Source organism: Enhydra lutris, unplaced genomic scaffold (genome assembly GCF_002288905.1).
Source record: "Enhydra lutris kenyoni isolate GAN:26980312 unplaced genomic scaffold, ASM228890v2 scaffoldscaffold76, whole genome shotgun sequence".
NCBI classification, from domain to species: domain Eukaryota; kingdom Metazoa; phylum Chordata; class Mammalia; order Carnivora; family Mustelidae; genus Enhydra; species Enhydra lutris.
Genome location: NW_019154160.1, coordinates 5,246,958 through 5,269,203, shown reverse-complemented (window position 1 = coordinate 5,269,203; position 22,246 = coordinate 5,246,958). Strand labels below are relative to the sequence as shown.

At 50.3% G+C, this 22,246-nt stretch overlaps 1 protein-coding gene across 1 annotated transcript in view; it reads left to right on the top strand.

Moving 5' to 3' along the window:
* Positions 1 to 6,425: 6,425 nt before the first annotated feature.
* LOC111160476 (polypeptide N-acetylgalactosaminyltransferase 2) overlaps positions 6,426 to 22,246 on the top strand; it is a 181,033-nt gene continuing 165,212 nt past the window's right edge. Inside the window, exon 1 of the mRNA XM_022523617.1 lies at positions 6,426 to 6,601. Within this exon, the coding sequence (XP_022379325.1) occupies positions 6,476 to 6,601 (126 nt within the window). The 5' untranslated portion in view covers positions 6,426 to 6,475. The remainder of the gene's footprint in view (positions 6,602 to 22,246) is intronic.

Here is a 22,246-nt window from a genome sequence, read left to right as displayed (position 1 = left end):
ATGGTGGAGAATGGTGTTAGAGACCAACATCTTGTTGCAAAATGTGCTCATTGCTATTGAGGTATCATTGCTCTGGGATCTTTTCGGTGGACAGGTCTAGGGAACATACATGCATGTGTATATGTATAAACATATGTATATATTTACAGCTCATACTGCTAATTCTGATTCCAAATCTACTTCACAGGAATCCTTTTTGCCTTCCTCACCCTTTCCTTGTCTTTCATTATACATCATTCCATATCATATTCCCTTTCTTCCACAGTGAATATCCTAGCTTCCCAAAGCAATACATTTTCTTACATGTCCATTGCATGATATGCATGAAACAGTTTTTTTTCAAAGATTTTATTTATTTATTTGACAGACGGAGATCACAGAGAAGCAGGCAGAGAGAGAGGAGGAAGCAGGCTCCCTGCTGAGCAGAGGGCCCAATGTGGGGCTCGATCCCAGGACCCTGGGACCATGACTTGAGCCGAAGGCAGAGGCTTAACCCACTGAGCCACCCAGGTGCCCTGCATGAAACAGTTTAATTGCCACACCGTAACACTATGAAAAACACATGAAGAAGAGTTCAACAATTGTTTGAAGTTCTTTCATTCTCTAGGCTGAGGTTCTATGGCCCAAGTACTTTGTTCAAAAGGTGGGCGTATTAGATCTTTTACCCCTGCTGCAAGTGTGGTAACGTTATTAATTTCAGTATAGTTGGGTCCAGGTCTTTCTCTTTGGATTACATTTTTAGGACCCCCCCCATCTTTGTTGATTTTATTTTATTTTTGGAAGCCATTAACATGTTTCCAAGAGTCAAACCTAGGAAAAAGAAGGTGTCACTCCTTCTATCCTCTCCACCTTATCCTCTTGCCCTTTACAGGTATCTCATTTCACTGTTTTCTGGTATACCATTATTATATGTGTGTGAATGTGTGTGGATGTGTGCATGTTGCCAAAAAAGCAGGCATTTGTATGTTCTCATGTTTTCTCTTATTTCTGACAAAAATAGCATATAATTTATACTCTGTCCCAGTTTGTTTTTTTAATTTAATAACATATCCTGGAAGTCACTCCATACCTGTTCACAGAAGTCTTCCTTATTCTTTCTTACAGTCCAGCCAACAGTATTTTGTCAAGCTTTTGAATTTTTGCCGATTTGTGGGGGGGAGGGGTGGGATAAATAGTGTCTCTGTAGTGTTAATTTGCAACTCTACTATGAGTGAAATGGAACACCTTCTCATATGTTTACAGACTCTTAAGATCTTTGCTGTGAATTGTCTTTATATGTGTTTTTGCCCTTCTCAATGTCTGAGTTCCTTCTATGTTAGGATACTACCCCTTTATCTATGATGCATGTGGAAATAATTCTGTCCAATTAGTCATGTCTCTTTTCAAAGTGAGGTAAAATATAGATAACATAAAATTTACCATTTGAACCACTTTTAAGTGCTCTGTGGCATTAAGAACTTTCACAGGCTTGTGCAACCATCCCCACCATCCATCTCCAGAACTTTTTCTTCTTCCCAAGCTGAAACTTTGTACATAGGAATTGTCCTACTCTAGGTACCTTATATCAGGGGGTCCTATAGTATTTGTCTCCCTAAGACTGGCTTATTTCCTTGGCCTCACATCCTCAAGCCCCAGTGACTTCAGTGACTTCAGACCACCACATCTAGCATCATCATCATCCTCTTCCTCCTCCTTATCATTATTATTATTATTATTTTTGGACTGCCAGGTCTGAAAGTTATAGTGACCTCAGATTTGTTGCTACACACAATGGAAATAGACTTCCATTGACTTTTTTTTGTACCCCCAACACTGTACAAAGTTTAAACTCTATCATATGGCCCTGACTCTACAACATTAATAATGGTTTTGCTCCTCTGACCAAATCCTAACTGACACATACTTTCACTGGGACTTGATGTTTTAGTTATAAATTGTTCTTCAATGTTCTACTTTGATATTACAATCACAGTTCCTGCTTTTTTTAGATTTTGGTTTTCTTTCCTTTTTTTTTTTTTTTGAGATTTATTTATTTATTTTGGTGGGGGGAGGAGCAGAGGGAGAGAATCTCAAGCAGACAACCTGCTGAGCACAGAGCCTGACATGGGGCTCCATCTCAGGACCCTGAGATCATGACCTGAGTCTAAACCAAGAGTCTGACACTCAAGTGACTGAGTGACCCAGGCGCCTCTAGATGTGGGTATTCTTTTATAAACAAATTTGAAAATCTTTTTTTTTTTAAGATTTATTTATTTATCTGAGAGAGGGAGAGAGATAATGAGCAAGGGGAGGGGCAGAGGGAGAGGGGGAGGGAGAGGGAGAGGTAGAGAGAATCCTCAAGCAGACTCCCCGCTGAGTGCATGGTTTGACTGGGGGCTCAATCCCAGGATCCTGAGGTCATGACCTGAGCTGAAATCAAGTTGATGATCAACTGACTGAGCAACCCAGGCGCCCCTTGAAAATATTTTAATATGCAAATTAAACCCCTTTGTAAATGATATTATGATATGGTTTAGTCTCAGCTCTGTCATATTATTTTCTTTGACAATTGCCATGTGTAGTATGCTGTATTTACTCCTTTTCTCCCCCCCTCACTATCTGGTATGTATTTTTTGCTATTTAAAAATTTTTTTTCTTATGGTTTTAGAATAGGGTTTCTGATTTTGGGGAATATATATATTTTGCTTTGTGGCCAAGTTTTATATTTTTATATTACCCTTCCTTCCTTCCTTGTTTCCTAACCTTTCAACATCTGGCTGTGAATTTTATAGGGTCTCCTTTGACTTCCACTTACTGCCTGTTTAATAGTCAGTAATATGATTCTGTTTTCTCTTTTCTCTCTCCCTTCTCCTTCAACTACTTTTAGCTGCTGGTATCTTACTTTACCAGAAAGTATAATGTGTACATACTATTCTTCTGCCAATTAAATATATAAATGCTCTCCATCGGTCATTTTGTTGGTTTTTCTCTGTTTTCTCTTGGATGGGGGGAATCTTACTCTCCAGGAAAGGCATATACTGGTCTCTGAATTTTTGCACCTAGTCCCTTTCTCTGTGTTTATAGCTGCACACAAAAATCCTTGGCTGATATTTTCTCGCATTGAGTTTCTTGTTTCTTGTAAATGGTGCTCCATTGCTCCCTGGCTTTGTGTAATGTTCTTCAGATGTCTGATACCAGCCTAAATTTGTGATCTCTATAAGTAATTTGATCTTGATGCCTTTAAAATCCAATAGTTTTACTAAGATACGTTTTGGAGTTGATTATTCCAGAACAGTTTTTCGGGGTACATGGAAGTTACTTCTGATATACAATTTAATTTTTCTCTTATTTTTGAATTCTCTTCCAGGATTACAGCTTTCCCCAGTTTTAATTTTATAGTTGACATCACTGTATAAACCACCATAGAAGTGGTACAGCATAATGACTTGACTAACATATATTGCGAAATGATGACTACAATAAAGTTAACATTCATCACCTCGTGGATAAAAAAAGAAAAAAAAAGTTGTTTTCCTTGTAATGAGAACTCTTAGGACCTACTCTGTTAATAACTTTCAAATGGGCCAAGCAGCATTATCCATCATGATGTAGTTACATTGAATATTACATCTGAGATTATAGATTTATTTATTTATTTATAAAGATTTTTATTTATTTATTTGATAGAGAGATCACAAGTAGGCAGAGCAGCAGGCAGAGAGGGAGGGAAGCAGGCTCCCCGCTTAGCAGAGAGCAGGATGTGGGGCTCGGTCCCAGGACCCCGAGACCATGACCTGAGCCAAAGGCAGAGGCCCAACCACTGAGCCACCCAGGTGCCCCTATTTTTCTAAATTTTTTAAAAAGATTTTTATTTATTTATTTGACAGACAGAGATCACAAGCAGGCAGAGGCAGGCAGAGAGAGAAGGAGGGGAAGCAGGCTCCCTGCTAAGCAGAGAGCCCAATGCCGGGCTCCATCCCAGGACCCTGAGATCATGACCTGAGCTGAAGGCAGAGGCTTAACCCACTGAGCCACCCAGGAGCCCCGAGGTTATAGTTTCAATACTAATTCTGCTTCCCTGGTGTTTCTGTGTTGAGGACTCCGGTTATAGGTGTTTTGGTCCTCATTTCCTTTCATTTCAACCACTTCCCTTTGAGCACTTTGCTTCTTTCTTTAAGTTATTTTCAATGTCTTGATTATTTTCTTGCCATTCTTTAGTGTCCTCTTAGCTATTTTTATTTGACTCTATTCTCCCATGGGCATTTTGTAATTATTCTCGGTCTTTCAGAGAGTTCTGTCTTATTTTCAACCTCTTCCCTGAATTTGATCAACTTTTGTTGCATTTCTTCCTAATGTTTGTCTAGCTTGTTCCTAGTTTTCGAATTTCTCATTGTAGTTGTCCCTATGTATGCGTATATGTACGTCTGGATGTGTGCACGTGTCCACATAATGCTTTGGTCAGTTTGGTGGTTTGACAGGTGGTGTTACAATTCTTCCTGCTTCCCGGTTTTAGGGGTGTGTGTGTGTGTGTGTGTGTGTGTATTTTCATCAGCTGAAAATGTTACGATTTTTTTTTTATCAAAACAAATGTGATTCCTTTTTCGTTTTTATTTTCTTTTAATGGTAGCTTCGTATGCTGCCAACCGGATGCTATTCTGTTACTGGGAATTTTGACACAGGGCTCCCAGTTCAGGAATGTTCTCTTCTATCTGTAGAGTGAAGTGCAGTTTTCAATAGGTCACGGTGTCTGGGGGAGGGACTGGCTGTCTTTTATTTCTGTAGGATCTTTAATTTGCCCTTTTTACTTCCTTCTATCCCTTCACTGCCAGGCCTCCAAAGGGCATTACTCTTTCTTTATTTGTTTGACTTTTCCCAGAAGCAAGGCTTCTTCAAGGCTGCCACCTCCTGTCCCATTCTCTTTCAAACCTCTTCCCTGTTAAGTACCCGACCTGTGTTCAGTTTTAGTTCTTGATGCTGGACTTTCTCTTTGTAGAGGTTTTTTTGTTTTGTTTTGTTTTTTAAAGATTTTATTTGATAGAGATTACAAGTAGTCAGAGAGGCAGGCAGAGAGAGAGAGAGAGAGGAGGAAGCAGGCTCCCCGCTGAGCAGAGAGCCCGATGCGGAGCTCGATCCCAGGACCCTGAGATCATGACCTGAGCTGAAGGCAGAGGCTTTAACCCACTGAGCCACCCAGGCGCCCCTTTGTAGAGGTTTTAAGCCGGGACTTCACTTAAGTCCTTGGCAACGGCGGAGGGAGCTCTGCTGGAATTTGATGTCTTTTCTTTCTTCTACTTAAGAAGTAATTAGAAGTTCAGTTCACGGCATTCCCTCTCCCAGTAGTGCTGAAGGCTTGTTGGTGTTTGCATTTTGTCGAAGATGCGAGTGGAGATTCAGATTCATGAAGCTGCCATCATCCTCCAGACTGGGAAGCTCCTGGAATCACTTTTGAAATACCAAGTGCCAAGTAACATTTACTTACTTTCCTAGGAGCACGGGAAACTTTGAGTGTGGCAAGGGCATCATCAAGGTTACCCAGATTCTGTTACAAGACAGATGAGTCTCCCTGAGATGCTTCTGTGTTAACTCTTCTTTCTTCTTTTAAGAAAGCAACACATCAAAAGGGAAAGATTGAAAAATATATATATTGCGTCCCTTCTTCCCCTTTCATGTTAATTAAAAACAAAATAAAGCAAAAGAATCCTGCTATTCAGGGCTGTCCATTCTCGGAAAAATATTCTCTGGACCTCTCTTATTCTACCTGGGGGCTCCCACCTGTGACTAAATAATCACAAGAAATTGGCAGCGGGGGATCAGGGATGTTCTGCTGCAAAATTAGTAAGAAAACTGCAGCAAGCAGCTGCAAAGTCGGGTCCGGCAGGCGGGATTGCACCAAAACGCTCAGGTGGGCCGGCCGTTAAGGGTCCCAGTCGGTCCCCAAGACCCCGGACCGAAGAGGTGACAGCCTAGGCGGGGCGGCGCGCGGCAGCCGTGACCGCCAGGGTCCCGGGTGCGTGTGCACGTGTGTGTGCGCACGTGTGCGCGCGCTCCGCCCGGTGCCGGGCAGCCACCTGTCACTCAGGGGCAGCGGCGGGGAGGACGCAGAGGGGGCGGGGCGGCGGCCGGGCCCGCGGAGGCCCTCCCGGCGGAACCCCCGAGTGCCGCAGCCATGGAGACGCGGTAATCCCCTCCTCCGGCCCGCGCCCCGGCCCCCGCAGCCGCCGCCGATTGGTCGCCCTTTGCTCCCTGACCCGCCCGCCGCCTCCGAGGCCGCCGCTTCCTGCTCGGGCGCCGCGCCGCGCTCCCGGCCCTGGGCGGAGCTCGGGCGCCGGGCGCGCGCCGCCTTCGCCGCCGCCGAGCAGCAGCCCGCGCCGGAGGAGGAGCCGCCGCCGCGCCCTTCCCCTTCCTCCGCTCCTCCCCCGGCCCGCTCCCCGCCCGCGCCGGCCCCAGGCAGCACTCGCGAGCAGCGGCGGCCGCGGCCGGCGGCCGAGAGGGGAGAATGCGGCGGCGCTCGCGGATGCTGCTCTGCTTCGCCTTCCTGTGGGTGCTGGGCATCGCCTACTACATGTACTCGGGGGGCGGCTCCGCGCTGGCCGCGGGCGCGGGCGGCGGCGCCGGCAGGAAGGTGAGTGGGGCGTCCTGCCCGGGCCCGGCCCCCCTCCCCCGCCCCGACTCCTCTTTCCCCGCCGGCCCCTCCCGCGCCGACGCGCCCCCTGCCCGGCTGCAGACCCCCTGCTCCGACGTGGCCGGCCGGGCCCCGAGGGGCGCTCCTGACCCTGCTGCTCGCCTCTGCCCGGACCTAGGCTCGGCCCCCGCTCCCCTCCCCGGGCCTCCCAACCGATTCCCCAGGGCCAGGGGTGCCCCGGCCCCTCTGCGCTCGCCCGGCTCCGGAGAGGGCGACCCGGCGCAGTCCGGCAGGGGCTGGGGACCCCTGACGCCTTTCTCGTCGCCCCCCGTCCCCCTCCGCAGACGTCCCCCTCTGTACACGTCCCCCTCTGTCTGCTCCACGTAATTGAAGTTGAGTCCTGTCCAGCCGCCGGGAGCCCCGACCCCTGCGGTGGGAAGTTTAGCCGTGGGGGTGTTGGGACACACAAAAGGGGGTGGGGAGGAGAGGAGGGAGAGGCGGCTGCCTTTGCAAAGTGTCAGGTACCGGAGAGAGGAGTCCAAGTTTCTTCTCAGCCCTTTGATACAAGCCGCCACAGTCCTCACCCTTTTCCCCCTCGTCACCCCGCGGGGAGTGGTGGTCTGGGGCAGCTCGGGGACTCTGCCCCTTTCTCTCTGTACGCTACCTCTGGGGGCGCGGTGGGGGGGTGTGCAGCCAGCCCCGTGCCGGATTGAACGGACTCCCAGGGCGGGTGTAAGTGGAGGGCCAGCGCCCCCCTTCCGGGGGGGGGGGGGGGGGGGCCGCCGCCCCCCCCCCCCCCCCCCCCCCCCCCCCCCGTCTCCAGCATCTTCCCTTCTCGGCCCTGATGTTGCGGCTGGGGGCCCGGCTGTGGCCCCCTGCGCGTGCCTTCCCCTGCTCCGCTACCCGGTTACGCGGGGATGGTCCCTGTTCCATGGCTGTGCTTGGAGCAGGCTCCCAAGGGCCGAGTGGTTAGGCCGTGGGGACCGTGCAAGCCACCTGGACCGCCCGGGAGGAAATCGAGCGGCCAGAGACGCCCCAGTGGCGGGGTTCTGCGGCCGGGCGCCCACTGGGAGCCGACGGCTTTGGCTGTGCACATGCCGCCCGCGGGGTTGTGGTGTTTGGTAGGGAATCGCCTTTGAAAGCCGAGTTATCTTTTTCGAAATCCTGTAACCCTCATTACTGTGACGTTTAGTGGCTCGGCAAACCCAGGAAATTGTGAGTTAATGGAGATGGACCACGGGTTGGGCTGGGACCAGGGAATGGTATTCTGGAACAGGGCAGATGGGATTGACTGTATGAACAGACTTCTTAGCCTGAGAGTCAGACCCGTGAAGTCAAGGCTTCTTCAGGGGTTTCCCCCCTTGGTTTGTTTGTTTCTTTCTCTCATTCATTCATTCATTCTCACCTGAAGGTATTAGATGGAGGTAGGTATCTTGAGTCTTGGGTTTGCTTTATCTGGCGGGGGCAGAAATGAAAAGTCTTTCCATGTGCTGAATTGGCCTAGCTTAGTTCTGAGCCAGCAGTGTGCTCTTAGCCCATTTTTTTCTTTCCTTTTTTGATGCAGGGAACTGCTGTCTGTGTACCTGAAGTCTCTTGTTTGTTCTTGAAGGGTAACGATCAGGGCATCCAGTAGGAGCAGTGCAGCCCTTTGAAAACTACGGTCATGTTAAACTGGAATTATTCTCAAAACTTTGCTTTGCAGAAAAATGCGCCTTGGCAGGTCCACATGGCCTGGTGTGCTGGTGGGACCTGGCAAAGCCTTCTGCCTTTCCTGCAAAAGAAAAACAAACAAATAAGCCACACTGGTATTTCTCTTTCCTTGGTTTGGCACTTTCACGAGTACATGTGATTAGACATAGCAACAGTGTGGCCTCAGCATCCAGAGAGACTGATTTCTCCCTGGTGGGCTTCAGCTGCTGGGTTTTGAGGGGTCCTCTGTGTTAACCCCTGAAGTGGTACCCTTAATTAAAAAAAAAAAAAAAAATCCAGGAACTCCTTGTGACCTAGTGGCAATGGGAAGGTACAGAGATCAGGTAGGAAAAAAATGCGTGGGCAATGAACAATTATCCATGGAGTGGTGATTTGGGATTCTATTCTTTCTGTCAACGAACCATAAAATTTAATCCTAGCCCTTAGAATGGTTTAGTGATTTGCCAGTTGAGAAAGAGGTGTGTAAATGCAAAGGCTTTTGAAATCGCAGTAAAAGACTCATTAACTTAGTGTTGTGGACCCAGGTATAAAACTTGAAACCGTGAGACTGTTCTGAAGGGCCTGAATAGAGCCCCACTGTCCTGAATTTCCGAATCCAGAGTATTTAAAACTGCGTCGTCTTCCTTCCCCCTGAATTGTTTTCATGGATTTCAAGATTCAAGAGTCTTCAAATTTAGTTCATCCTTATGATAAAAGGAAATATGTAGGTTTTTTTTGTTTTGTTTTGTCTTGTTTTTTTTTAGCTTGCAAAGTATGGACATGAAAAAAGATCATGTGGTATGCAAGTTAAGGCAGAATTTAAATACTAGCGATAGTTTTTTAAGATGCAAGTGGAATGGATGTTTCTTCTCTTGCTCCACGCTACGCTATAGTAAGTCAAGACTCTCCTTCCACATTGAGCCAATTTCTCTCTGCCCTGGCGTTTTTCACGGGGTACCAGGCTTCAGGATTAGGCTTTGGGGGATTGTCTGACTGGCGCGGGCCTGGTGTTTCTGCTGCTTCAGCACCCCTCCCGGCCTTGTCACTGTGTGCCCTGCCTGTTAAATAACTCTTCTCGGGATGGTTATTCTTCACTTGGCAAAACCCAGAAAGCCACCCCACCTCAGGTTGCAGATCTAATAAAGGAAGACAGGAGCAAGGGCCATTGCCGCACCATCTGGGACGCAAGGCTGAGTCTGGGGTGTGAGGTCAATCAGTTTCTGCGTAATATTGTCAAAAATCAGTGCATTTGCATTTGTGTAGATCTCTCCACTCCTCCCATACTTTGCTCCCCCCCGCAATTGATGCTTTGCACTCCAAGGATGCCTTTCCTTTAAGCATCTTAAATGCTCTAAAATTTTAATCATGTTAAGTCTCCCCCAGGCCTTTGCAAGTTGGCGGCGGATGGAGCCATAGAAAAGAAGGGATTTCTGTTGCAGTGAACCTGCCTCTGGATAAAGTGTGGCTGTTAAGGCTGGAAAGGGGAGGATTTCCTAGTATGTGAAGCACGACTTCTCCTGAAAGAGAGTGTGTCCAGTCCGAGCCCCCCCCCCTTTCTGTGCCACTCCCTCCCTCGGGAAGTGAGGGAAAGCCGTAGCTGAAGGACAGGACCAAGGGCTAACCCTTTCCACCTCCCTTCCCTGATGAGTGAGCACAGGGCTGCCCTTGCTCTGGGGGTGCGAAGGTGGAGGATTTTGGGGGTGATCTTGCAGGAGGCATTTGGGGGGAAGAGGGAATGATGAGAGCCCCCACTTGGCTGGGGCATGGGACATGTATAGGGGGACAGTAGGGTTTGAAACTGGAGGAGATGGGGACTGGGCTGTAGAGAGAGGGCTTCGCACACCAGGCTGACTTGTTGATTTTTAATTTGGTCCATCATGGGCAACAGCAGTGTGTTTTGAGCTGGGTGGTGGACGCTCACAGGAAGAACAGCACGAATCCACTTACTGGTACTGAGTGACCTTAGCTCTCTACCCCTTTCTGCTTAGTGACCTTTACTAATTTACCGAACTTCTCTGACCCTCCGTTTCTCCTCTTTACGGTGGGGATCATCATTTTCACCTTGTGGCGGCGACCTAAACGCCAGCAGTAGGTGTTGGGGAGCAGTAGACACCGAATAAATGGTTTAGAGGGTTGGGGGGATAAGGAAGAAGTAGAAGGCAGAAATACTCCTTGAAAATATATTGAACCAGGAATCTGCAGTGTCTTCTTGCTCTCCAGAAAATCGTTGACATTTTTATTTTGTCTTTTATCCTTCATCCATTCCTCTGACATTGATTTGTTCCGTGTATCTGGGCTCGGACTGAAGAACCTTGAATGACATTAAGGGCTGCCTTTGGAGGGAGGGGTCCAGACATGCCAGCTCTCCGGAACCCTGCTACGGTGTCCCACCTGTGGGCAGCCAGCAGGAAAGCTTGGGTGGAGGCCACACCTTTCTCTGTGGTTGGGTAAGCAGTGGGGGTGTCTCTGTGAACGTGGCCCGAGGTGGAGGTTTCTTGTGGCAAGGAAGCCAGACTGCTTCATGCCCCCCCTCCTCGGATCTGGGCTCCCCTCCCCTGCCCCTGTAGCCTTGCGTCTCCGGGCAGGAGGGAAGTGTCCGTGACTGCTCTCCTGTGACTGCTACGAGATGGGACGTGAAGCCGCCACGTGCTTGGATGGGTGTCAGTAGAGCTGGGAGTCTGTGGGTGGACCTCGCTCCCTACAATCAGTCTGGAGTTTAAGGAAGTTCCATTGGAAATGAGAGTCTGAAGCCGAGGTAGGGAGGGCGTTCATGGTGGGGAAAGCACTATAGCTGGAGAGCCTGACCAATGGCACTGTGATGGAGACTTCTCTGTAAGGAAAACCAAGTTTCCCTGTTCCCAAGTTATGTTGTGGCTGGCTGCCTCCAGGTGCTCAAACATAAGGGGACAGATTGTGACTGATAAACAGTGCCGGCGTGATAAGTGCGTCCCTTCACCTCCCAGCAAGCATGCAGAAGAAGCTGCTGGACCCCGTACAGGGGAGGGTCAGCTTGCTCGGGCTGTCAGACCTTGAGGTAGGGTTGGGGGGACCCAACTGGTAAAGAGTGTGCGTGGGCTTCAGGCCCTCTGTCTGTCTCTGCACCGTACCTCCTCATGCGTGGTGGGATTCCTCTTCGGAACAGGGGGAAGGTCATCGAGAGGTGGTCGATAGGTTTATGGCTATAGATTCATATAATATCTTGTTTTGCACTTCACGTTTTCCAGATCTCTGGAGAGCAGGAAGTAAGTTGAGGAAGAAGTCAGTTTTGAAGCAGGCAGTGCTGGGCTGCCTACCTTCTAGCCAATCTGAGGCAGTGGGCTTGGTGGAAGGAGGAGGGGAGGTGATGGTGGTGAGGGTGAGGCTGCTGGCGGCAGAGACCCAGGCTCATGCCGGTGTTGACTTTGAGGTTGTGGCTGGGATCCTGGGAAAGACACAAGGTATTCCTGGGGGGCAAAAATCTGTGAGGTCTCCTAGCTGGCCCAGCAGAATTTGTGGGGATGAGAAAATAGCCAGACCTGGCCAAATCCACTCCCCCTTTTTGTTCTTCTGCTCTTCTCCTTGTGAATCCTGTTCTGGAAGGTTCGCTGAGACATACAAGCCATGTGGATGTCCACATGGAAACACACCCATACAGGGATGCCGCACAGATTAAAACAGGGGGATGCTTCCGTGCTGGTTGTTAATTAAGTACCCATCTCTAGACCCCAAGGGGCTCCCAGCCCCTGGCTGTCCCTTGGGCTCCCTCCTCCATGATCAGCAACCAAAGAATTGAAACCTGCCACCGCAGGGCCGTTTTGGAGCCGGGGTGTTAAGTAGCACTCCTGTAAGTGTGCCACTTGGACCCAAAGAAGCGTTGGCCTGGGCTCACTTCTCTGACCTGAAAGGTCACCTTTCCTTTGAGGGAGTGTTCGATTCTCCTTGCTACTGGGGACTCTTGTTCCCCTCCTGTCGTCTTGGAGCCTTGCCTCCAACCTGCCTTATTGGTGAAGTTTTTGAAGGCGGATCTCCTGTCTGGCACTCCCACGAGCAGACTCTCCAGAGTGGGTTTCAGGATAGGCTGGCCCTGGTGAGAAACAGTCCTTCGAGAACTAGATTGAAAGTGTTGGAGGGGGCACCCCAGTGGACACTCATGCCCTCGTAGAACTTGACCTTGTCTCTTAGCTCGCAGGAGGATTTGCGAGCCTTGGCCATGTGCTTGACCTGAAGGACTGACTCCAGGTGGTCTGGTTTACCTGTCCACTTAAGAGAGCCTCCTCCACCTTTCTCCTTGCTGACCACGTGCCCATTTCTGGGAAATAAAAAGCCAGACTCAAGCAGCAAACAAGGCCTTCCGTGGGGGAGCCTGTCCTCCTCGCCCTTGGCCCCGTGCCCTAGGCGGGTAGATCTTTGTTCCTGGCCTCACTCTTGCCCCTTGCTGCCTGGGGTGAGACATTCCGTCATGTCCGGTATTCTGGGCCTGGGAAACATGGCATTTTAGACACATCAGGTTTCTTAGTGTGCCAGAATGTGGAAGGCAGTGATTCACTGGGACTGGGTTTGAAGAAACCAGAAATGGTCACAATTAATCTCCCTCCTGGGCCTACATGGAAGCAGCTTTCCCAGGCTCTCGTGCAGCGGCAGCCGAGGGGAGGCTCTCTGGGACCGGGGAGCGGGTGGGTCCCTGGGGCTCACCGAGCTCTCGTGGGACTATCTGCCTTGGCAGACTGTGGCCTGTGCCTCTGCCCTCCCTGGTCTCCCAGGCCTCAAGTGCCGGCCACCTGGTCCTGCCGAGCTGGCGGTTTCTTGCCCACTGACTTCCAGAGGAGGCAGGGTCAGCGTGGCTAGGACAGAGTTGCTGGATTTCCAGAGCCCAGAACTGGCCACGTGGTTTGTCAGGGTCAAGGGGCCTTCTGGGGCGCCGTCAGCCTGGATGGGGGTTGCTCAGTCTTGACCTGGTTGACATTTGGAGCCGGATCATCTTGGTTTTGGGGGTTGCCCTGTGCGTGGTGGTGTTTAGACACTTTTCTACCCCATAGGGGACAACTGCCAAGTGTTGCCAGGAGGTCAGAGTCCCCCCCGCCCCTCATTTAGAGCCACTGCTGTGTCTCTGTTAACTTTGATTTCTTTTCTTCTCCCTGCAACCTTTGCGGTCGGACCCTTGTAGAACAGGACGGCCTCTCTGTGAGGTCTGGGGTGGACCCCCCAGGGCAAGGGTTTTAATAATTTAATAAATGTTTGTGCTGTTCGCACCCGCTGTGTGCCAGGCCCGGTCCTAAAGCTGCCATATCCATATGAACTGAGCGACTCCTCGTAATAGCCCTTTGTTTCCTCTCATTTTGCTGATGAAGCCTGATGCACAGAGAGGGTAAGTCACTTTCCCAAGGTTGCAGAGCTGGCAGACGGCAGACCCAGACTCGTCTGCTGGGAGCGCTCTCCGAGGTCACAGCATGCTCTCGGGGCCGGGCTTCCCCTGCTCCCTTCCACGCATTCTGGCAGAGCCCTCATCCTGCCACACCGAGTCAGAACATTCCTGGAAGGCATCTTGGAGCGCGCTCAGGAATGCTCTGATGGTAGCCTGGTCCATCTTGCTCTTTTCTTCCTTTTCACCTTTTGCGCCCTGAGAGGTTTTGTGTGTTCTTACCCTCCCCCCTGCCCCATGTCTGCCTGTCCAGAAGACGACATGCTCGGCTGCCTCTCTGGCAGGAGCAGAAATGACAACAGGCTCTGGTCCCTTTCATTCATTCTTTCAATGACTGTTTCTTCAACCCCTGCTGTGTGACAGGCACTATTGGGGTACTTGGGAGAATGGCAGCAAATACAACAGAACCCCTTTTCTCATGGAACTTTCATTCCTGGTGGGAGTTAACTAGACCAAAACATGACGGGTAAGTAAATGACACAGTGTGGAAACAGGTGCTAATAAGTGCCTTGGGAAACACAGCAGTGTGGGGGGCTTAGGAGTGGGGTGGGGGTCGTCGTGTTACCGTGGTGGTCCCCTGGTCGATGTGGAAGTGAGGTTTGAACAGGTCTGAGCCCACACTGGAAGCAGGTGAATCCCTGGGGCTCCCACTTCCCACGCAGCCCCTGGTTTTAGCTGTGTCCTGTCTTTTGGTTGTAGGTCCTTTTGGTGGCTTTTGCCACATAAACGAGCTGGTTTTCTTTCCTGAAGGTTGTAGCTTTTGGTTTGTCACAGGTGGAATTTCCTCTGTGATGGGGCAGTCTGGGGTCTTCTTGTCCCAGGGGTGTCGTGGGTGATGTGTGTACTCCTCCTAGTGACAGTGGTATGTGTACTCCCGCGTCCCCAGCCCCCACCCCGGACCTGCGACGGCTGGAGGTGTCCGCAGGTTAATTTGCTCGTTGACTCGGTAGAATGTGCTTGCCGAGCAGTCTTGGTGCTTGCTGTCCGAGCTCATCTCTGTGAAATGCTGAGATGGACTGGGTGAGTGTCCGCTGTCCGTTGTCGAGTATGCCGTTAACTGACATTGCACACCGGCGGAGTGCTTTCCACGCATGTCATCATTCAATGAGAAACCCTCGTGGATCCCCGTGCACCTGCTCGGGGCGCAGGATTTCCGCTGTGATGTGATCTCCCTGAGTTGCTGTGGGGGTTGGGGCTTGTTGATTCCTGCAGGACAACCAGCCTGTAGGAACCCAGACGTCAGAAGCCTGCCCGACACCCGGGCCTGGGAGAGGTCGTTGTCGGCAACATGGGTGATGTTGAAGCCCCGCATCTTGGGAACTAGAATGGACTTGTGACTTCACTGCCCATGCACATCGGAAGGAGGTGGGGTGGTGGGAAATTGCAGGCCCTCCTGGTTCTCAGGTGGGAGCATCCGGCTGCTTTTCAGAGACAATGTTGGCATGTATGAGGGGCTCTTAAGGTTCTCTGCAGGGTTCTGTTCGATGCCGCCAGTGTGTGACTCGATAGAGCGACTGGAACACTTGCATGGCGGCAAAGGAAAGGTCATTTTAAAGACCTACAGACTGAGGGGCAATTGTGGTTTCTCTGTCTCTGCATCTTCAGAGGCCAGTGTGGGTAGTGGACTCTCTTGGTGGAGGGCTGCTGCTCAGAAAGATGACAACTTCAGTGGAAGGGTCCATCCTAGCTGAGTCACCCGGGAGAGCGTGAGCAGCTGATGTAAATTAGAGGTCTGCATTTGGGAGATGCCCATAATCGAAGCGCTCTGTTATCAGGCGGAGGCGAGTGGCGGTGACTCTTGTCCAGGGGGATGTCGGGGGCTGTCCTGGATGACGGGCAGCTTGGCCCAGCTGGGACGCCTTCAGTCTCATTGTCTTGGCGCTTTCCGCCTCAGGGGCTCTCCCGTTGACCTAGATTTTGAGCTTTTGCTCTGTGACCTTCACAAGGCTTACCCACTTTTCCTCTCTTTTCACTGCCCCCTCTGCCCACTCTGGGCCCTTCCCTGCTCCCTTGTGCCAGTCAGCTCACCCACTTGTTTTTTTTGCCGCTCATTTTTGACTTTCCCCTTCATGTAGAATATACATCTTTTTATCAAATCTAAGATGCCATTATTCATAAAACCATTATTTTATGTACCACTAGGCAAGGAAAAGGAATGCTGTTCATTGAACTGTGACACAATGGTTTCTTTATCAGTTAACATTTTTATTTGTTTACTTATTTAAAAAGCTCTTTTAGACTTAATTAGACATTGATTTTTCCATATATCACTCTTGTGCATAGATAAAAAGGAAAATGCACATGAAATATATTGGGTAAGGTGTTTCTAAAACTTTTCCAGTGTCTAGTTTTTGACTCAGAGATATTTGTGCCTGTTTTCCTCAAAGTCATCCGTGCCACCAAGACCTTTGGTGACATAGCATTAAAAAAAAAAAAAAAAAAATCAATGAAACTGCTAAAAGCTCTTGGTTCTGGGTTCTTAATGGAGCTTGTTAATTATGTAGAGTTAGCCAATTTTTGACTCATTTGGGAATTTTCCCTAATTCCCCAACTCACCATCCGGTTCTACCCCCCTTGATTTGGTTTCTAAGGATTATGAGTGCTTCCGTGTTGTTTCTGGGTTTTTCTTCCAGGCCACTGATGCTCATCATGTGGGCTTTGCTGCTAGTGTGTTGTGTGTTTGGGCACATGCTGGTCATGACAGGTGCATCGTGGCCCTTGCCCGACCCTCAGCATCACACAGTGTCCTTCATTGTGAGATGTATCCCAGTTTCACATCAAACTGTGGAAAATAGTGCAAATTAGAATCGATGGGTATGGTCTTCTTTTTCTCATGTGTGAGGTTCCTCACCTTCAGGAGAATGCGGCCCCGGGCCTCCTGTCCCCTGATAAAGGTAGCCCGCGTTGGAATGTGGCCAACTCTTCACTCCTAATTCCCAGATTCCGTGTAAATAGATGTTTTCTTCTTTTTATTTTCTTTTCTTCTTATTTTTGAGAGATGAACGGTGAGGAGCAAACCCATTCAGAAACTCAGTGGGACATTCTCTGTCCGTCGAGTGCTAGGATCTGCAGAAGTGAGCAGGGTGCTCGGTTTTCCTTCACAGAGCTCAGAATCACTGACCAAACCAACTAGAGAAAGACTTGAAAAGAGAAAAAAAAGGAAAGAAAATTAGGGATAAGTTGAATAGGGACTGGAGAGTAGATGAAATGAAAAGTATCATCATTGATTTTATTAGTGGCAGTAATGGTCTTGGGTTGTTTTTTGAAAATCCTTATCTTTTGTAGACCTAATCTAAAGTATTTATGGACACAATGATACCATGCCTGGAAGGAAAATTATGGAAGCATAAGAGAGGGCAGATGTGTTATTGAATATGACTGACGGATACATGGGGTTCCTCCTACTATTTTATTTTTGTGTCCTTTTAAAAGTTTCTGCTCAGTGGGGATCCTTCCTCCCCTCCCCTCCCCCGCCTGCCTCTCTGCCTACTTGTGATCTCTGTCTGTCAAATAAATAAATAAAATCTTAAAAAAAAAATTTCATTAACTTTTTAAAAAAAGTTGTTTGTAGATGTTTTAGCTAAAACTAGCAAACCGGGTGAAAACTAATATTTTTGAAAAAGCAGCTTGAAGGCTGAGTGATAAAGTCCGTGCAAGGTTTCCGCTCCCAGTTTCCGTTCTCCCGGCGATGCTGCTGCACAGCCAAGTGTCTTCCAGTCCGGTCCAGTTCGGACACGGTCTACCTGGAGACGGCATCAGGTGCCACAGGTCAAAGGCTCCGACCTACAAGATTGTTCTCTGCTTCTGATGCCAGGCGCAAGCCCAGGTTTTCCCTGTGCTTCTGACTAACGGGCTAGACATCGGAGGTCCCCACCACGCTTTTCTTGGGTTCAGTTAGTTTGCTAGATCAGCTCACAGATTTCCAGAAACCCATTTACTGACTAGCTGACTGGTTGATTACAGAGAATATCAAAGGGTCTGAACGAACAGCTGTATGAAGAGAGGCACAGGGCAAAGTCCCAAACAGAGAAGCTTCTGTCCTCGTGGAGTTTGGGGCCTGGCACGGTGGCATGTGGGAACCTTCTGGTTCTCCAACCTAGAAGCTCTCCGAGCCCCTCCTCTGGGGTTCTTATTACAGAGGCATGATTGATCAAATCATTGGCCACTGATAGTTTATTCAGTCTTTGGCTCCCCACTGGTCCCCAGAAATCAGGGGGTGGGACTGAAAGTGCCAGTCCCCTCATCACATGGTTGGTTCCCGTGGTGCTTTCCAGAAGTCCGCTCGTTCGCATAAACCCAGTGGTGGAAGGGGGCGTGTTAGGAATAAGGAGATACCCATTTCACCTTTCTGGCTTTAAAGAGTTTTCAGAAACAGAGGACAACAGACCAAATATTATGAGAAGAGATGCTCCTGTTGGCACTCAGGAAATTCAAGGGTTTGGGGAGTCATGAGCCAGGAACTGTGGATGGAGAGTGCGCATGCGTTTCTCATAGATCATAGAAGCACGGTCAGCAAAGATCTGCGTCAGCCTCGCGTGTCCTCTGTAATTGAGGAATGTCTGGTGGTGACTCTTTCCAAAGGATGCTTCAGAGGTTGCCCAAGATCCTGGAATTGTCGCCTGCGTCAGCACGTGACTCCACTCCTTCTGTACAGGTGATCTCGGGCGCCTGGGGGCTCAGTCGGTGAAGCGTCTGCCTTTGGCTCAGGTCGTGGTCCCAGGGGCCTGGGATGGAGCCCCGCATTGGGCTCCCTGCTCAGTGAGGCGTCTGCTTGTGCCTCTGCCCGCCCCTGCCATCCGTGATGCTCGCGTGCGCGCGCGCGTGTGTGTGTGTGCGCGCGCGCTCTCTCTCTCTCAAATAAAATGTTTTTAAAAAGTTATCTAAACTCTTAGGAGATGGCTAATTTTGGTGATCGTTTTGGTGGTAGAGTGTCACTTTAGGGTGTTTGGGGAGTTTGCCTACACCTCACCAGCCCAGAGAACCTATCGCCCGCCAGAGTCTGGTGTGCAGTCTGTTACACCGACCACATCCTTCTCGTTTGACAGGTGGGAGTGGGCAGGAGACATGTCTCGGTGTTTAATCCTCCTGCCGGCTTGTCCATTCATCCCGGGCAGTTCGCTTATTGTCATAAACAATCCATTAGGAGCTGTGGATGATTTGGGAAGCTGGGGTGGGAGACCTTTAACTAACTGTATATTATTCCTTTTTTTCTTTCTTTGTTTCCCCAGCAGAATATTATTGCCAACACTTCGTGTTTGACCTTGGCTTTGTAAATGAGCAATTTGTGACAAATGTATGATAATTCATGTTTTCTGGAAGATGTCATTCCTGGTACTTCAAATTTACCTCAGCCTTGTCGCTGATGCCTGTAGCACTTCAGAGACATTGCTCGTTTATCTTTCATTTCTGGAGCTAGTTTTCTTCCCTCCCTGATGCGTGCAGTTTCCAGCGGGCCCCCAGGTTATGAACTTGCCCCCACCAGGTCATGCAGGAACAGTGTTGGGGCTAGGATTGTCATGGTCCCCTGGCTACCTAAAATGCACCTTTAGAGAAGGTCCACCACGGCCATCCTGGTTTTGGAGCTGCAGCCCTGGACCCGGGAACGAGTTACAGACAGTAGGTGCAGGCCTGGGGATCATCTCAGTGACCTTTTTCACTTCGAGCTGCCCATGAGCCAGGATGGGGAACGTTCTGGGTTTTTAGAGCCCGAGGGCGGCACAGAAGGAGCCTAGCTGTGGTCGTCCAGGCTGCACTGATGGGCTCCCAGGGAACATCCCTGCATGAGGGCTGCCTAGTTTCATTCTCTGTCTACACTGCACTGGCCCCAGAGTGGGATTTCTGATGATCTAATCCATCTAGCTTTTCACACCAGGCATCGGAACATGCTGGTGTCCTTTCCACCTGCCCCATAGATGTCTTCAAGCAAAGTGCTCCTTGGTACTATAAGATCTTATTTTAGGATTCAGCGGTGGCCAGGAGGCCTCTGTGGAGGGCTGGGGGTGCCCAGAGTCTGAGCTGCCTGTAGAGTGGGGTCTTGATGACCCAGTCTCCGTGTGTGTGTGACATGGGGAGACTTCTGAGCACTGGGAGCACAGCCAGCTTGGCTCCCTGAGCGCCGGTGTCCAGAGGGAGACTGAGTCTCAGGGGAGTAGCTCAGGAAATCCACGTTGCGGTGTTGGGAGACAGTCTTGCAGAGCCCAGAGAGATCGTGCAAGGAAGCCTTTGGTGGGGCGTGGGGCGCTGGGTGGGGTAGGGTGGCTGCTGGGGTATGTAGCTGGGGGGCCGCGGGCCCGGGTTTGAAGTCTGGCTTCTCCAGTTAGCTGTGGACACACAGGCAGGTTACTTAACTCCTCTGTTCCTCAGTTTCCTCATTCATGTATGTCATCGGGTTGTTCAGTGAAGACCAAGTAGTCAGAACAGGGCTGGTGTTCAGGTCTTAAGTGCCCCAACCCCTGGTGCTGATGTAAAGTCTCCGGCTATCAGAGGGACGGGTGCTGGCTCCCCGAGCTGGGTGGGGCTGTCCTCTGTGGCCAGCGCTCACCAACCCTGGGGTGCCTGTGCCCCTGGAGCTGGCCTCCCTCTCCCCTGTTGAAGCAGATGAGCCTGTGTTCCCAGACAGTCCCTCCAACTCCGTGGACCCTGCGTGGAACCTTCGCCTTGGAGGGAGGGTAAGGACATAAGGGATTCCTGCAGCCCTTCTCCTCTCCAGTGAGGAAACTGAGCCTCAGGCGGCAGGGGTCTTCGGACCCGAGGCAGGAAGCAGCAGGCCAGAACCTTCTCCTGTGCCTAGTTACCAAGAACTGATTTCCTAATTTTACTCCTTAATCTCTCGTCTTTGCAAATTACACCAGGATGTGGGTTTTAAATATGTGACTGTATAATTAATTTTTTAACTTTAATTGGCAATTGGTTTTTTTTCAATACCTTGCGCTGTTATTATCCAAATGCGGCGTGTTACTTGAAAACTTTTCCACAAGGTTTTAATTAGTAAACGTTCTTTTACTTTCATTAGTTCAGTTTCTGGCTTGCTTTTGAAACTGTAGGTGAGTGACAAGTGGAAGACAAATTAATAATTGTGGCAAGGCAACAAAGCTCCCACCCCCATGAGGGCCGAGGACTAGTTCTGTCAATTAGCACGGTGTTCATGTGGTTTTCTCTGATGCCTCTAATTAAGACGACTTACAGCGAGACTGCAGATTAATAGATACACTGCGTGATGATTTCAACAAGAATGGTCCGTGCAGAGCCCCGGATGTTTGGTGATGACCACTCAAAGAGCCAGGGTTCCGACACCACTGGTACTCGGGCCTCCGTTTTCTCATCTGTGGAATGGGTTGTTGGAAGTCGGTGAGCTGCGGGGGTGCTGGCGCTGACCGGTCGTGCGAGGGCCTACTTCTGTTTTTCCTGGCATGTGGGCCTCCAGCAGAGGCTTCTGGGGGTCGACTCTAGGCTTCCCTGCTGGACAAGGGGGCTTGCTTGGAGGAAGACACCCTAGTGGGTGGTGACCTCCTGGTGTGACTCACTGCAGTAGGGATTGGGCATGAAATCAGGGAAGGAAGACCCTGGTGGTGGGAGCTTTCCCTTCCTGCATGGCCTCCCTCCCTTTCTTGGACCACATGGAGTCGCTGAGCGTAGGGAGGTCCCTGTCTTTAAGGGGAGGCTTGGTGCTGAGCAAGACCAGAAGTGTCACATCGGGGTTACAGTTTAAGATACCAGAATTGGTCAGAGTGCAGCGTGGTTCCCAGGGGCAGGCTAGCTGAGTGGACCTAATGGATTAATGGCCTGAGGGAGTGAGCTGGTGGGAGGGCAATTTCATGGGTGTCTGCCTTCAAGTCCTGCCTTCCCGGTCCGCAGATGTTCAGGCTGGGCCTCTCCCAAGGCACCTGGAGCTGGCCCACCCTTGGAGATCTGCCAGGGCCCCATGTCCCTAGAGGCGGGCTCTCCTCATGCCTCCCCAGCTCTCCTCATGCCTCCCCCTCCTTGCGGAGCTCGGAGAGAGTCTGGCTGAGGTGCCTTCTCTACGGTCGGCTGTATTTATTTGTTCCAAGAAGGGAGTGTTGCATTGTGAGAAGGAGAGTCTGGCTTTGGGGGTCTGCACACAGAGAAATAGTGGAAAAGCCTAGAAACCAGCCCTCTCCCTGCCTGACAGTCAGGAAGCCCTGTGCACAGAACATCCCCATTTAAGTGCTAATTAGGCATCTGGGGCGATGGAGGCGGGGAGCCAGGCTAAGAGATGACCTTTAAAGGTTGTCTGCAGCCCTCCAATACTTGAGGCACATTGAGATGTCTCAAGATAGAGAATCCCCATTCTAAGGCATTGCTCTTTCCTTTTAAAAAGGCTGTCTGGACTGTTAAGTGGTGCCCAGAGAGTTTAGGAGATGGACAGCACTCAGCATTTCATTTCCTCTGGGTGGTAACAAGGGGGACACTGTGTTTGTGCTCAGCGTCTCTGCACTGCCTGGGGCCAGCTGTACCTGTGTGCCTGTGCGGCCTTGAAGATCCCCCCCCCCCCCCCCCGGGGCATCTCTTAGCCTCCCTCCACCCCCAGAGGGGGCCCT